This window comes from Cricetulus griseus, chromosome X, assembly GCF_003668045.3.
Source record: "Cricetulus griseus strain 17A/GY chromosome X, alternate assembly CriGri-PICRH-1.0, whole genome shotgun sequence".
NCBI classification, from domain to species: domain Eukaryota; kingdom Metazoa; phylum Chordata; class Mammalia; order Rodentia; family Cricetidae; genus Cricetulus; species Cricetulus griseus.
The window spans coordinates 110,025,139-110,042,092 of NC_048604.1; the positions used below are offsets into that span (position 1 = coordinate 110,025,139).

The window sequence follows — 16,954 nt, forward strand, 5'->3', positions numbered from 1 at the left end:
AACACTTAAGCTCTTTATATTACTTGAGTGTTAGTCTTGCCTTCTGGCATCACTGACCAGCACAAAGCCTTCCTGGTTCAATCCGTTTAACTTGAGGTGAGAAGAAATAGTGTTCAGCATTTGTTTTTGTGGAGGAAAGTAGACCTCCACAAACATAGCTAGTGTTCAGACAATTCTGAAGCCTCACATTTGTCACACAAGTCTTGGCTTAATTGGCCTCAAAGTAAAGACAGTATCTCCCTCTCCACTACCAGGAGCCAGACAACTCAGTGCACACTGCAAAACACCTCTCCAAGCAGTGCCCCACCACTCACTTTCCTATGTCCACTCTCCCTTTGGTCCTCATCCATATCAGGGCTGATGTAGGACTCTCAGCAGTGCAATTAGTCTCTGACTAATCACCATTATGATGCTTGGGATTGGAGGGCCTACCAGCAAAAACTCAGCCAGCATTTTTATTTTATTTGTAGCACCCCCAAACACGCATACCTACCAAGAGAGCACTATTGAAAGATTCAGGATCAAAGGCCTGGAAAGGGCCTATAGAAGGTCTTAAAGTGTGCCTCCAGGCCTGGTTTTCCACCAGAAAACACTAGAGTGGTTCCTAAGTGAGGGAAGCTGTTCAAAGCTGCTATGCACACACCAAGTAGAGGCAGGTAAATCCTGATTCATCCTACTATATTACCAGAAAAAGACAAGCAAAGCCAAAACAAGTCTAGGGCATGGAGACAGACAAACTGCCCCATGAGAATGCTGCTCGATGAACAGATACAAGCACAGACAACAAGGTCTTCACAGTTCAGAAACAGTCCATGTCACCAGGTGATTTGTCGATATCTGAGAAGAGGTCCCACCTGCTTCAGCCAGTCTCCAGTCAAGATGACACTCCACTATTACTGTTCAAGATAAATTAATCAATCCCCAGGAGAACTTAAGAGATACAGTGTTAAAAGCAAAAAGGAATCAGTAATTTCACAAGTAGACCATTACAACAGCCTTAATGACAAGTTTCTGGTTAATTTACACAAAAGTAACAGAATCACTCCACATCAGTAACAACCGACAAAGAAGTTATTCCACTTTGAGGTTTAATTGAGAAATACCAAGTCAGGAAAACATGCAAACTCAGAATATAAAGAGGTGCAAGGCCTGGTTGTTTTGAAATCATTGGCCATCAGCTGGAATAGACCTAAAGACAGTCAACGGAACAAATTAAATTCCACACTGAAAGAGTTATCCCAGAGATGAGCACACTGGTCCTCTCAGTCTGTAAAGAGCAGAGTGTGCAGTCAACAGGCAAGGTTCACCCAGGTGGAATTTCCAGTGCTATCTGCCGCCAGGTGCTTGAAATACTAGGAGTTAGTTAGTGTCCAGGACATTAAGCCACTGATGTAGACTGAAACTTTTAAGGAAACACAGGAGAGAACGGGATCGCTAAGAGCAGAACAGTACACTTCACATGTTCAAGAGTAAATAGAAAAAAAAAGGTCTCTGCAAGATCTTAATGCTAAACAAGTTTCTATCCAATTTTATGATTTACAGGAAAATGTATTAGTGTTTAAAAATGGTCATTATTCAACTACCCTTCATACTCTCTTTCAATCTTTTAAAATCATCACCGGGAGTTTTTATCTAGGTAATAATAACTCTGCTGTATTTACATCTGAATTGCATGTCTTAAGAATAAACAAAATGCATGATATTTTGGTTAACTCCGTGTATTTATAAAATAAAAAGTTTTATAAAACTACTTTTCACTGGAAACAAATAAATAGAACAGACAATGGATGTCCTCAAAGTACATATTCACTTTGGTAGACTTCAGTGTAGGACAGTTCATGGTAAGCATATTTGCTCTTATTCCCCCGGAGACTATTAGCTTCCAAGCTAATGGTTAAATAGTTTTTAACTGAGATTTTATCGTGTTGAAATCTGGCTCATTCCACATCATCTTCAGCCAAAGTCTGAGCACTTACAGTTCTCTGACTAATGGTTGGAAGCTTGGTCAGAAGCATCTGGAACTGGTGGAGGAAGAGTCTTGCAGCAGCTGCTGAGGCTGTGCACACACAACAATTGCATTTTTCAGGTTGTCTACACCCTTCTCATATTCACTTTGTGCTAATAACTCTTCCCCAAGCTGTATCTCTTCAAGGAAGAATTTTTGAACAGCTTCAGCATCTTTTAAATAATGTAACTTGGAAAGCCCAGTTCTTTCCTTAGCAAGCTTCTGTTTCTTTCTTCGTTCTTGAAGCCTGTTCTTGAAGTTGGGGTCACTCCTCCTTTTGCAGTCAAAGTATATATGGTACCTGATGAAGAGGGAACTGCATATGCCCACAGCGATGTCACTGTTCTGGCCTACCATCTTCGGCTGGGGAATATGCCCAGCCATATTCCCTGGTATTAACCCACACACCAGTGAACACCTGATTTTTGACAAACAATCCAAACTTATAAGATGGAACAAGAGAACATCTTCAACAAATTGTGGTAGCATAACTGGTTGTGAATATGTAGAAGAGTGCAGATAGACCCATGCTTATTCCCTTACACAAAACTTAAGTTGAAATGGATCAAAGACCTCAATATAAATTCAGCTCCACTGAAATATTAGAAGACATAGTGGGAAATACCCTTGATACAGGAGACTGCTTCCTGAACATTACACTAGTAGCACAGACACTGAGGTCAACAATTGATAAATGGGACCTCCTGATACTGAGAAGCTTCTGCAAAGCAAAGGAGACAGTCATCAAGACAAAACAGCAGCCCACGGACTGGGAAAAGATATTCACAAACCCCACATCTGAGGAGGGCGGATCTCCAAAATATACAAAGAAATCAAGAATTTAGTCTCCAAAACACCAAACAATCCAATTAAAACTGGGGTACAGAACTAAATAGACAATTCTCAATAGAGGAATCTAAAATGGCTGAAAGACATATTAGAAAATGTTCAACATCCTTAGCCATCAGGGAAATGTAAATCAAAACAACTCTGAGATACCATCTTACTCCAGTCAGAATGGCCAAAATCAAAAAACACCAATGGCAGTTGATGCTGGAGAGGATGTGGAGAAAGGGGACCACTCCTCCACTGCTGGTGGAAGTGCCAACTCCTACAGCCCACTTTGGAAATCAGTATGGGAGTGCCAACTTGTACAGCCACTTTAGAAATCAGTATGGCAACTCCTCAAGAAAATGGGAATCAGTCTACCACAAGATACAGCAATTCCACTCTTAGGCATATACCAAAAGAAGCACATTCATACAACAAGGACATCTGTTCAAAGATGTTCATAACAGCACTATTTGTAAAAGCCAGAAACTGGAAGCAGCCTAGATGCCCTCAACTGAAGAACGGATAGAGAAAATGTGGTACATTTACACAATGGAGTACTACTCAGTGGAAAATAAAAAACAACGGAATCTTGAAATTTGCAGGAAAATGGATGGAACTAGAAGAAACCATTCTGAGCGAGGTAACCCAATCACAAAAAGACAAACATGGTATGTACTCACTCATATGCAGATTTTAGACATAGAGTAAAGGATTACCAGCCTACATTCCACACTGCCAGAGAAGCTAGTAAACAATGAGGAACCTAAGAGAGACATACATGGTCCCCTGGAGAAGGGGAAAGGGCCAAGATCCACCGAGCAAATTGGGAGCATGGGAAGAGGGGGGAGGGAGCTAGGAGAATGAGAAGGGAAGAAGAGGAGGAGTGAGGAGGACATGAGGGAGCAGAAAGTTTGAGTCAGGGGAAGAATAGAAGATAACAAGAATGGAGATACTATATTAGAGGGAGACATTTTAGGTTTACAGAGAAATCAGGCACTAGGGAAATGTTGGAGATCTACAAAGATGACACCAGCTAACAATCTAAGCAACAGAGTAGAGGCTACCTTAAATGTCCTCCCCAGAAAATGAGATTGATGACTGACTTATATGCCACCGGATAGCCCTCATCCAGCAGCTGGTGGAAGTAGAAGCAGACACCCACAACTAATCACCGAACTGAATTGGAACACAGATTCAGAGAAGGATGGGTGAAGAGCAAAGTGTTCCAGACCAGGCTGGTGAAACTCACAAAAAACAGCTGACCTGAACAACGGGGAGCTCTTGCTCCCCAGACTGATAGATGGAATACCAGCATGGGTCTGATCCAGACCCCAGGAACATGGGTCTCATTGAAGAAACCTCGGAAATCTATGAGACCTCCTGTACTAGTTTAGTACTTATCCCTAGCAGTATTTGGGATCCCATTCCATATTGAGGAATACACCCTGAGCCAAGACACACGGGGTTGGGCCTAGGCCCTATCCCAAAGGATAAGATAGACTCTGATGACACCCTACGGAAGGCCTCGCCATCCAGGTGGAGCAGAAAGGATATGTGATGGGTAGGGTTTTAGTTGGGGGGGGGTGGTAGGGGAGGATGGGAGGGAGAAGGGAACTGGAATTGTCATGTAAAGCAATCCTGGATCTAATTCAAATAAAAAAATCTGGGAAAATAAAGAACCTATATTCTTAAAAAATAAAAGGAAAAAATAGTTGATGTGAGATTAAGGATAAGGTACCAACTAAATCTGCATTGATTTTTAGCTTTCTCCTCTTCTGTTGCAAAGTTGCTAATGTAATGGTCCTCAATCCATGCCATTTAAGGAACAATTTCCTGAAATCCAGATCGTATCTCAAAGCTCAACACCTTACCCAATTATGTTCCTGAATTTCTGCAGTTGCTATAGTTGCTTACTTAGTTCCTAAACTCTTCTATAGAATATTAATAAAGGAAACTTCAGCAAATCCAGTGGTCACCTAAAATATGGTGCTTCTAGGAAGACATTATTTTCTTCCATTTAAGGGTAAGATGCTGAAGTTCAGAGAGATCCCACAACTAGTAAGACTGTTGAAATTTTGTACTGTGTGTTTTAAAGCTAAGTCCAATATCCTCCACTAAAACATCAAGAAAAGAGGACTGGAGATGTGACTCAGTTAAGAGCACTGACTATGCTTTCAGAGGACCAGGGTTCAATTCCCAGCACCCACACAACCTCTCACAAACACATCAATAATTCTATTCACAAGGGGTCTGGTGTCCACTTTTGGCTCTCATGGATGCTGCAGGTAACTGATGCACAGATATGCATGCAGAACAACCAGGTATACACATAAAGTGTTTTTTTCTTTTAATGTCAGGAAAACATACTTTTGTGGTTTTGTATAAGTTGAAGGAAACTCCAAAATAGGTTTTGAATACTCATCATAAATTTTGTAAACCACTGTCTCTCACAGTGACTTGAATTAACTATTGTCTTAAGAAGAGAAAAGATGATGTGTGTGTTCTCATACTGTAAGCTTTACTTTACTTTAAATGAAATTAGAGAAAATGTGGAACTATGCAGATGGTCAAAGATGCTCTTGAGTAGAATCTAAATTAATACAGTCATTATGGAAAATAGCATGAAATTTCCTCAAAGAACATGAGAATTAGAACTATTACATGACTAATGATCCAGTAATTCCATCATTTGACATTTACCCAAAGGAAATGAAGTCAGTATATTAAAGAGATATTCATACTCCCATGTCTATTGCTGTGCTACTCACAATAACCAGGAGATTTTGAACCAACTATGAGGCCATTCACATAGATATATGGATGTAGAAAATGTAGTACACAAAACAGAATACTATCTGGTCATGAAAGGAGTGAAATCCTATCATTTTGCAACAACATAGATACTGCTGAATGGTACAGTGGTACAGAAATAAAACTACTGTATGATCCCATGTGTATATGGGATCTAAAACAATATAAGTTAAAGAAGCAGAAAGTACAGTAGTTGCTACCAGGGCCTTGATGGTAAGGGTAGGGAATGGAAAGAGGATGGTTACCAGGCACAAAGATGAAGATGGATAGAAGGATTAACTATACTGCAATAAAATAAGTGTGGTTGGTATTAAATAAATATTTACAATAACTAATACAGAAAATTTAATGTTGACAAGTCAATGAGATGGTAAACGTTTGAGATGATAAGTATTACAAGTTGCATATGAGTATTGAAAAATCACATTGATCATCATCAATAGTGGCAAATATTAAACCCCAATAACTTCTCCAGAAATAACAGGTGGAGAAATGACTCAGTGGGTAAAGAACTTGTGGCACAAGCAGGAAAACATGAACTTGGATCATCAGCACCCATGTAAAAGATGTGCATGGCAGCAGTCACCTATAGACCCAGCACTGGGGAAAGAGACAGGAAGATTCTTGGAGCTCATTGGCCAACCAGACTGTAATAGCCAGGTTCTGTGAGAGACCGTGTCTCAAAAATAAGGAGGAGTCTGGCCTCAAGGTTAAGGGAATATCACAGAAGAGAGAGGAAAGATAAGAGGCAGAAATTAGGGAAGATGTCTGAGAAATGATCTTTTAGATGTGACAGGGACGGTGTACTCATGCACTCCGAGCAACTGTAGTTCCCTGAACAGCATTCCAGCATGGATTGGACCCCTTGCTGAGAGCTATTGGCAGTTGGTAGGTACCTGCTAGAGAGGGAGGGTCAGTTTTTCTTTTTCGGGGTTTAGATTTGCAATGCTCTAGTGAATGATTTCCTACCCATACAGATTTGTGTAGTACTAATATTGGACTCTGTGGGACACCCCCCCACACACACAAAGTTGGGAGGGATACTAGAGGAACTGGAGTATGGAGTGAATGTTATCAAAACACATTATATTGTACACATGTATGAAATTCTCATAAAATAAAACTTTAAAACAAAATAAGAAATTTCAGAGTATAAAACAAGTAAAATTTGTAATGGAAAACAAAATAAGGTTGAGAATAGTTGAGAAAAATATAATATATTGAACTCTGGCCGCTTTATGCTGGTGCATATACATACACACATTCAAATTATGAAAAGAAAAAATAAAATAAGGATGCCCTTACTGTATGGTCCAGAAAGGATGCACCCAGACAATGAAAACCTTGGACTGCTGATGTAAAACGCCAATTTTCCTTTTAACTGTCATACCCACTTCATCCTTCTACCCTTCATCTCCTGCCTCTCTTTTTTCTTTCCCTTCCTGCAAGCCAGTCTAACCACCAATCTGAATATTTCTTATATTTTCATGATATTCATCTGCCACATATGTAAACTAATAGTATTATATTGCAAAAGTCTAGTAAAAGAAACACCCAGTTTAAATCCAAGCAGAACGGCTCATCAATCAAGGGATTTGTTGACCTTACATGATTGATTTTTCACTATTGCTGCTGAAAGCTCTAGATGGCAGTTTTATCTGGATGCATTTAAATATCTTGAACCAAGCTCCATATGTCAATATTGATTATCTGTATTTAGTACCTAGGTATCTGTAGATAAAAATGAAGAACAAACTATCTAGCCACTATTCTACCATGTGCACTGAGGGGATTTCTTTCTTGTTTTCTTCTTTTTTGATTTTATTTATTTTTAAAGATTTATTGCATGATTTTATGCACATGAATGTTCTATCTGCATGGACACCTTTATGCCAGAAGAGGGCATCAGGTCCCGCTACAGTAGTTGTGAGTTACTATGTGGTTATTAGGAATTGAACTCAGGACCTCTGGAAGAGCAGCCAGTTCTCTTAACCACTGAGCCATCTCTTCAGCACCATGTATGAGTGCCTTTGTCAGAATACAGTCTGTTTATCACATTTGTGCCTGATGCCCATGGAAGTCAGAAGAGGACATCAGATGGACTGGGGAAAATTTCTTTGCTATAAATAACAGGCCAAGAAATTAGGAATCCATAGAAACACACCTGATTTCTTAGACTATTCCATACATCTCAGCTATAGAATCAAGGCACAAATCCTATCTTAAAAGCTATCAGTACTAAATTGGACACACACACACACACACACACACACACACACACACACACACACATACACACACACCACGAATTTCATATCCAACATAGAAAATGTATATTATGGCATTAATGGATAAATATGTTCATATATTCTACATTTTTAAAATAATGGTTTCTGAGCTGAACAGATGGCTCAGTGGTTAGGAGCACTGACTGCTCTTCCAGAGGTTTTAGGTTCAATTCCAGGAACCCTGATGGTAACTTATAACTGTGTGTAACTTTAGTTCCACAGGTTCTGATACTCTTATCTGGCCTCTGTGAGCACTGCAAATATGTGGTACACAGACATTCAGGCAAACACTCATACACATAAAATTAAAATAAATAAAACCCCAAAATGGAAATAGTGTTTCATTTTTGGCACTTTCATGTACTCATACAATATGCCTTGTTCATATTCACCTTGCTGTTTTTCTCATTTATCCCTCTTCTGCCTTTCTCTTCATCTCTTTTCATGTTCCTTATAGTCATTCTTTTACTTTGATGTCTGATGTACAGCATGTCCTCCACTCCAAATAGCTACCATCTTCATTAGATCAGTTGTACCTACTTTTAATAGATCAGCTGGCTTGTGAGTTGTTGACACTCCCTTAGACAAGGAGGTGGTAGTACGGCCATTGGAACCTCACCGACCATTTGTATGCTATATTGTCCTAATTGCATGAAGCCTTGGGGCTGGAGTATAATGGCTATGGATGATTAGAGGAAGGGGGTCCATCTCCACAGGTGAAGGGGAAGCCATCATTCATGCTGGATGCAAACATTACAGTAAAGCTGTTTTAGGAACATCCATGCTCCTGCCCATAACCCATCACCCATGCTTTGTAACTAACCCCAATAAATAATAAATTCATTGGCTCTCCAAGGTGACATTTGTGAATAACACTTTGGTTTGTCTTTGGGACCTTATAAGGTAGAGAATAGAGGTTGCCTAGGCCCTCTTTAGGAATAATATTCCCTAAACAATGCCCTTTCCATACTATTTTAAGTTCAATGTACAAGAAAAAATATGAACTTCTTGTACTTTTGAGGCTGGATTATTTCATTTATGATCTCCAGTTCCTTCAGTTCTCCTACAAACAACATGATTTTGTTGTACTTTTTTACTAAAAATTTCATTGTGTTCCTATAGCACACTTGCATTATCCACTTCATCTTTGGTTGGGTACCTAGACTGAATCTATGCCTTCGATTCTGTGGCTGTGGCTAAGGCTTTGATAAATATAGTTGTTTAAGTGTCCCTAATATATTTGGACTCTGATTTCCTTGGATAGGTATCCTGGAATTTATATCTTATGCTTTAATATGTCACCCTTAAGCAAAAGCCTCATGCAGTATGCTGAACGGTGACCCCAATTGTACTCAAATCTTAATCTTAGCAACCTATGATGATTTTACCTTATGTGGTAAAAGAGACTGTATCAACATGATTAATTTACTGATCTTGAGTTAGTGAGTCTATTCTGGATTATTCAGATGAATTCAACATAATCTCAAAGAGGTAGGGAGACTACACTGATGGCTTTGAAGATAGAAGAATGATCTCAGAGCCAAGTTAAGACTTTTGAAATTGGAAAAGGCAAATAAACAAGCAAATAAATAAATAAATAAATAAATAAATAAATAAATAAATAGTCTCAAGAACTTCCACAAGATATGCTGCCTAATGGACCTATTGTAGATGTTTGACCTCTAGAGTTATGCAATGGTAGCTTTGAGTTGTGTTAAAGCCAATAAGCTTGTAGCAATTGTTACAGATGCCAGAAAGCATTTTGTATACATGCTATGGTTGTGTAGCTTGTTGTTCTAATGGGACTTCTAGCTGTGAGAGTGTGGATATCTTTGACTTTTTTGCCTGCTCTTGGGACCCTTTTCCTCCTGCTGGGTTGCCTCATCCAGCCTTGATATGAGGGTTTATGCCTTGTTTGCATCTTGTTATGCCACGCTTAGTTGATATGACTGGGAAGGTTGTACTTTTCTGAAGGAAAAATGAAGAGCAGTAGATCTGGGGGAGAGAAGTGGGGAGGACTGAGAGGAGGGGAGGGAGGAAAGTCTGTGGTTGGGATGTATTGTATGAGAGAAGAATAATTTTAAAAAATTACAAAAGGAATACAGCATGGGAATCAGATCTGACTCATTGTCTTTTACTGAAAGCCGTAGATATTAGTCTCATTTTGGACAAGACTAGATTGCTTGACAGTTTAGAAATTATGGTTATTCAGTAAATGGCTAGCTAATACAACATTATTCTTTGTCATGACATATTCAAATAAAGCTATTTTGAAACAACAATTCTATGTATCCACAACCTGGAGTCTTCATCACTATTTGAAATCTATTTGCTGCTGAGATACATTACGAGCTAATTTCCTCATAACATATAAGGAATAGAGAGATTATGGTCAGCAGCTGCTTACTCTTCCTGGTGTCTAAGGCAAAAAATCCCACCTACTTTCTTTCCCATATGCTATTTCCCATATTCCGAATGGCCATGTGTTAAATAAAGTCCTGATTGCCAGCCTATGGCAGGATACGAAAGTGGTAGAACTTCTAAGAGGCAGGGCCTAGTAGGAGATATTCCAAACCTTGAAGATATGCTATTGAAGGGAATTTTATGATCCAGCCTCTTTCTCTTGTTATTTTTATGTGTCTGGCTATGTGGTGGATAGGTCTCTTCCATTACATACATACTCACTCCTGCCAAGATGTACTGTACTATCATAGGCCCAAATCAATAAGGCTTCTTAGCCGTGTTCTGAATCCTCAGAAACTATAAGTCAAAACAAAACTTTCTTCTGTGATTTGCATTTGTTACAGTAAGCAAAGCAGCCTGACACATAATGCATGTATTTTAAAAGAATTATCTATTCATGTGTGTGTGTGTGTGTGTGTGTGTGTGTGTGTGTGTGTGTGTGTGTGTGTGTTTGTGCTCCACATATGATCAGGAGCCCATAGAGGTAAGAAGGGGGTCTTGGATTCCTTGAGAAAAAAGTTAAAGGCAGTTGTGAGTCACCATGTGGGTGCTGGGAATTGAATCCTCTAGAACATTAAGTCCTCTTAACCACCGAGCCATCTCTCCAGCCCCACCATGGTAGTCTTTTTTTCTCCTATCCATAACTTTTAAAATCTATCAGCTCCCCCATAACTTTCTATTACACTTCGTATTTTCCTCTACTTTGGCTATTTATTTTTAAGAACTTCCCCTGAGACTGGATGCCATTTGACAGAAGAATAATCTGGAAAATGAGGAATCTAAATGAAACTCTGCCCATTGCTGTAGAAAACACATGCTTTAAATTACAGGATTTTATGAAACTTATTAAAAGCAAACTTGTAGGCTCCAAGGGTTTTTGATCTAGGACTATTCCAGAAAGTATGTTTTCTAAGCAGTATGAGTTCTAATTTGCTCTCCTTGATGTCTTTCCTTAAGTCCTCAACCAATGAAAACTTTCCATGGATGTTTAGTTTAACTCTATTAACTCATTCATTCATTCATTCATTCATTCACTCACTCACTCATTCATTCCTTGCTACTTTCCCATATTTCTCTCCCTCCCTTCATCACTCTCTCCCCCTCTTTCCTTTTCTTTCAAATTTCCATTTCTTTTAGCCCTTCTTTTCTCCACCAACCTTTCTCAGCTTTTAGAAAAGATTTTCTATTAAAATTTTCTGCTTAATGAACACTGTCCTGTTTGGGTTTTTCTGCTTACATGTACTTATTAAGAAAATGCCTCTGTTAGATTGCCCGTAGGCAAGTCTGTGGAGCAATTTCTTGATTAATGATCATTGTGGAAGGGTCCAGCTCATTGTGTGTGTTGCCACCCTATGTTGGCAGTCTTGAGTAGTATAAAAAAGGAAACTGAGGAATTCAGTGAACAACGTTCTTCCATGAGCTCTGCTTCAGTTCCTGCTTCCAGATTCCTACCTTGAATTCCTAACCTGACTTTCTCAGTGACAAGGGAACTATAAGATGAAATAAACCTTTTCCTCCCTAGGTTGCTTTTGTTCATGGTCTTTTATCATTGCAATAGAAACACTAAGGCAGATACATAGTCATTGCATATATTTATGAGGTATGGTGTTATATATCTCAATATACACATACAATGTGTGAAGATCTCGAATGTTCATCACCTTAAACATTTTTCATTGTTTTGTATTTAGAAGATTCAAATTATTCTTTACTCACTATTAAAAGGCTTAAAATAATACTGTTTTGCAGGAAGTACAGCTTCCAAGGAAACACAGTTGGGCAGGAATGCTGGTGACTTTGCAAAGGCCCTGGAGAATTTCAAAAGGACAATGATTTGTATTCGCTATTATCATGCTAATATCACACTGCAGTGAGAAAGCTAGCAGATGACAATTTTGATGGATTTACACCCCCATTAGCTTCACAGATTATACTCTAAATAAGGAAATCCCTGTGTGAATAAGAGAAATTAAATTATTAAATAAAGTGGCATCAAATAAATAGTTGGAATGGATTCTTTGTGATTTTATGTTTATAAGATCGTGTCCTATAAGCCTATGGGAATAGCATCCTAGGAGGCATGAGAGTGGAGGTTATTTTCCAGGATGCTGCCTTCTCAGGGCCCTAGTTGAATTCTTGCCTTGTTATTAATGAGTGTTTTGACTTTGAACATTAAATTAACTCAATTCTCTGAGTCTCAGGGTCTTTACCTAAAAATATATGGATTATAGTCTACTTACATCCTAATGCTGAGAACTAAACAAAAAGGGACATGGATAAAAACTTAATGTGATATGTATCTCATAATAAACCCCAAGATGTTTATACACAATTATCCACTATGGAAGATAACACTAAGTTTAACTTTTTTAGTTTCTTCATACCAATGTGATCTAATTTCACAATTATACTGACTTTAACCGAAACCTATTAGGTCAGAAACTGAATGGCCTGAGACCTTATCTTATTTGATTTGGTGGGAGTCAAGATGCTTTCTTTCTAAATCACAGAATGAATAGTTTTATTCATAGGAAAACAACTCAGCCAGAGCAATCTTAATATGCATTCTTGAAATGCTAATCACCACAAACTGAAGGAATGAAGGACAGACATCTCTAAGTGTAATTGGAGGTACTGAGGTACTCCAAGATAGGAGACTCGAGACTTCTGTGGCCTATGCATGCATCTGCTTATCTTCCTCTCTAGAAAGAAAGAGCATTTATGAAGCTCTTTCCCTGTAAGGGAAGGGGAGGTCTTGAGTTATCACTACCCTTAATGTAATTATTGCCCTGCGAAGATCCATTTCGAAGTCTCTTTAACTCTAGAGAGAAGTTACCTCCAGGCTCCAAAGCCTTTGCTCACAAAACCTGGACCATGCAGAAAATGTGTAAAAATAATCATGGAGACTCATTCCCAAACTGGCATCACCCATACTATGCAGAAACAATGTTAGATAACCCTCTGGAACCAACCCAAACCAATAAATAAGAATTAGTGGATTTGCAAGAGACCGCCCATGAAGTGTTTTAGTCAACTAAATCATTTGGGTATGCAGAGGAAAGCAAAAGCAACTACAAATTAATACAGTTACTCAGGGAAATTTATCCTGTAACATTCCACTATGTTTGGACTTACTATTTCCCATTCCAATACTAATACTGACCTTTATCTGTCACATTTTTCAGATGATTATTAAGTCATATTAAAAATAGAGGGAGAGGCTCTCACAGTCCCTGTATTTCCTTAGGAGCTATTGACAGTTTGTGGCTTCTAGGAGAGTGAGAGTCAGTTTTCTTCATTCTCAAAAGTCAAATCTAGGTTAAAGGGAAAACCACATAAAAAGTTCACCATGTCAGATCCACACAAGGATTCAGAAGGTACCTAAAGTTGTAAGCTGACACATGGTTTTCAAATGCTCAGATTGTAAAAGAATAATTTTCAACATTCATAACTGATTTAAAGCGATCACCAAATTAGCAAGGCTACCATATCAGGTCCACACAAGTATTTTGAAGGTACTTAAAGTTAAACTGACATGGATTTAGAAGTAACCTAAAGTTAAGATGAGATATGGCTTCCAAGTGTCCAGGTTCTAGAAAAGTCATTCTCAACAGTAATAACTGATTTGAAAGGAGTACAACATTAGCAAGGTCACCATATCAGATCTACACAAGGATTCAAACTATTACTCTTCAAAGATTTTCCTGTCCACCATACACTAAAGCCATTGATGTTGGTATCCTTTTTTTTGATAAGATAGATTACTATGCCTGGGAATGTTCAGATCTGGTCTAAATTTAAAATTAACCAGAATGCTTTCAAAGTATTCATAGAAATAACTTCATGGAATTAATATATTGTCACAAAATAATTGAGAATTTTTACTGTATTTCATTATAAAACAATTATATTAATATATTGCATGCATTATGCATAGCTCAGTGGACTAAATAACACATTCAATATATTAGCTTCTTTCCATAAATATATATGTTTCTTAGTGCAATTTCAATTAATCAGATAATCTGAGAAATTTCACTTCTGTTTTGCTACATTGACTTGTGATTTCTTATTCTCACACATGTTGTCATCATGATGGCATCTGTTATGAGGTGACATAGTCCAAAGTGCTCATGAGTCTCTAAAACCATGAGTTACATAATTGTTTTTATATATTATCCAGACTGTGCTCTTTAGTCATAGTAACAGGAAATTGCCTAATACAGCATTTTCAACCAAGGTACTTTGTCTTTTTTTGTAAATTTTATTTAAATTAGAAACAATTTATTTTGCATATCAATCCCAGTTCCCTCTCCCTCACATACTCCCATGCCCCCCAATAACCCCCTCACACATCCATTGCTCCATTCACTCCTCAGAGAGGGCGAAGCCTTCCATGAGGGATCATAAAAATCTGTCAACGCATTAGAGGCAGGGCCAAGCCCTCTCCTGTGTTCCCCTCCATGGGGAATGAGCTCCCAAAGTCCAATCATGCAATAAGGGCACATCCTGGTTGTACTGTCAGAGGCTGATAGACTTCCCAGGCCTCTTAGCTGACACCCACATTCAGGGGGCCTGGTTTGGTCTTATATTTGGTTACCCAGCTGTCAGACTGGGGTCCATGAGTGACCACTTTCTCAGGTCAGCTGTTTATGTGGGTTTCCCCAGCATGGTCTTGACCCCTTTGTTCATCACTCCTCCTTCTCTACAACTGGATTCCAGGAGTTCGGCTGAGTACTTACCTGTGGATCTCTGCTTCTGCTTCCAATAGCTACTGATTGAAGGTATTAGGATGGCATTTAAGGTAGTCATCATTCTCATTATGGGGGAAGGGCATTTAAGATAGCTTCTCCACTATTGCTTAGATTCCTAGTTCGGGTTATCCTTGTGGGTCTGTCTCTGTACAATTCCCTAGTACCATATTTTTATTTAAACCTATAATTTCTCCCTCTATTGATGTGTCTCTTTTCTGGCTCTCCTCTATTCATCTACTGACTCAATCTTTCTGGTCCCTCATGGTCTCATTCCCTCTCCTCTTCTACCCTCCTCTTTCTCCTACCACCCTCCCCCATGACCCCATGCTCCCTATTTATTCAAGAGCTCTTGTTACTTTCCCCTTCACCAGAGGATCATTTTGTCTCTCGAATGGTCATTCTTGTTTCCTAGCTTCTATGGAGGTATGGATTGTAGGCTGGTAGTCCTTTGCTCTATGCCTAATATCCATATACAAGTGAGCACATACAATGTTTGACTTTTTGTTACTGGGTTAGCTTACTTAGGATGGTTTCTTATAATTCTATCCATTTGCCTGCAAATTTTAAGATTTCATTTTTTTTCTCACCGAGTAGTACTCTATTGTGTAGATGTACAACATTTTCTTTATCCATTCTTCAGTTGAGAGGCATCTAGGTTGCTTCCAGGATGTGGCTATTACAGATAATGCTGCTATGAACATAGTTGAACAAATGTCCTTGTGGTAAGAATGTGATTCTTTTGGGTATATGCCTAAGAGTGGAATTGCTGGATCTTGAGGTAGACTGATTCCCATTTTCCTGAGGAATCTCCATACTGATTTCCAAAGTGGCTGTACAAGTTTGCACACCCACCAGCAGTGGAGGAGTGTTGCCCTTTCTCCACATCCTCTCCAACATAAGCTGTTTTTGGTGTTTTTGATTTTAGCCATTCTGATGGGTATAAGATGCTATCTCAGTGTTGTTTTGATTTGCCATCCCTAATGGCTAAATATGTTGAGCAATTTTTTTTTTATTTTTCATTTTCAGGTTTTTAAATTTAAATTAGAAACAAGCCTGCTTCGTATCACAATCCCATCTCCCTCTCCCTCTACCCCTGCCCGCCCACCACAAACCCCCAAACCCATCCCCACTCTAATCCCAACGGAGGGTGAGGCCCACATCTGACAGAGGGCTGATTACCAAAATATAGAATGAATTAAAGAAGCTAGCCACGAAAACATCAAACAATGCAATTAAAAAGTGGAGTGCAGAAATAGAGAATTCTGGACAGATGAATCTAAAATGGCTGAAAGACACTTGAGAAAGGGCTCAACATCCTTAGCCACCAGGCAAATGCAGCTTAAAAACACTCTGAGATACCATCTTATACCTGTCAGAATGGCTAAAATATCACCAATGACAGTCTATGCTGGAGAAGATGTGGAGAAAGAAGAACACCCCTCCATTGCTGGTGGGAGTGCCAACTTGTCCAGCCACTTTGGAAATTAGTATGGTGGTTTCTCAGGAAAATGCGAATCAACCTACCTCAAGATCCAGCAATTCCTTTCTTGGGCATATACCCAAAGAATGCACATTCATACAATAAGGACATGTGTTCAATTATGTTCATAGCAGCATTATTTGTAATAGCCAGAACATGGAAGCAACCTAGATGCCTGTCAACTGAAGAATGGATAGAGAAAATGTGGTACATTTACACAATGGAGTACTACTCAGCAGGAAAAAACAATGAAATCTTGAAATTCGCAGGCAAATGGATGGAACTAGAAGAAATCATCCTGAGTGAGGTAACCCAGTCA

The 16,954-nt window shown here is 38.9% G+C and overlaps 1 protein-coding gene across 1 annotated transcript; it reads right to left on the reverse strand.

The window, feature by feature from the left end:
• Positions 1-1,893: 1,893 nt before the first annotated feature.
• LOC100761610 (mitochondrial import receptor subunit TOM20 homolog) lies at positions 1,894-2,362 on the reverse strand. Its single transcript, XM_035450259.1, is given in 3 exon segments — positions 1,894-2,022; positions 2,024-2,038; positions 2,040-2,362. Coding segments are annotated over 3 exon segments (423 nt in total). The 3' UTR covers positions 1,894-1,937.
• Positions 2,363-16,954: the final 14,592 nt, after the last annotated feature.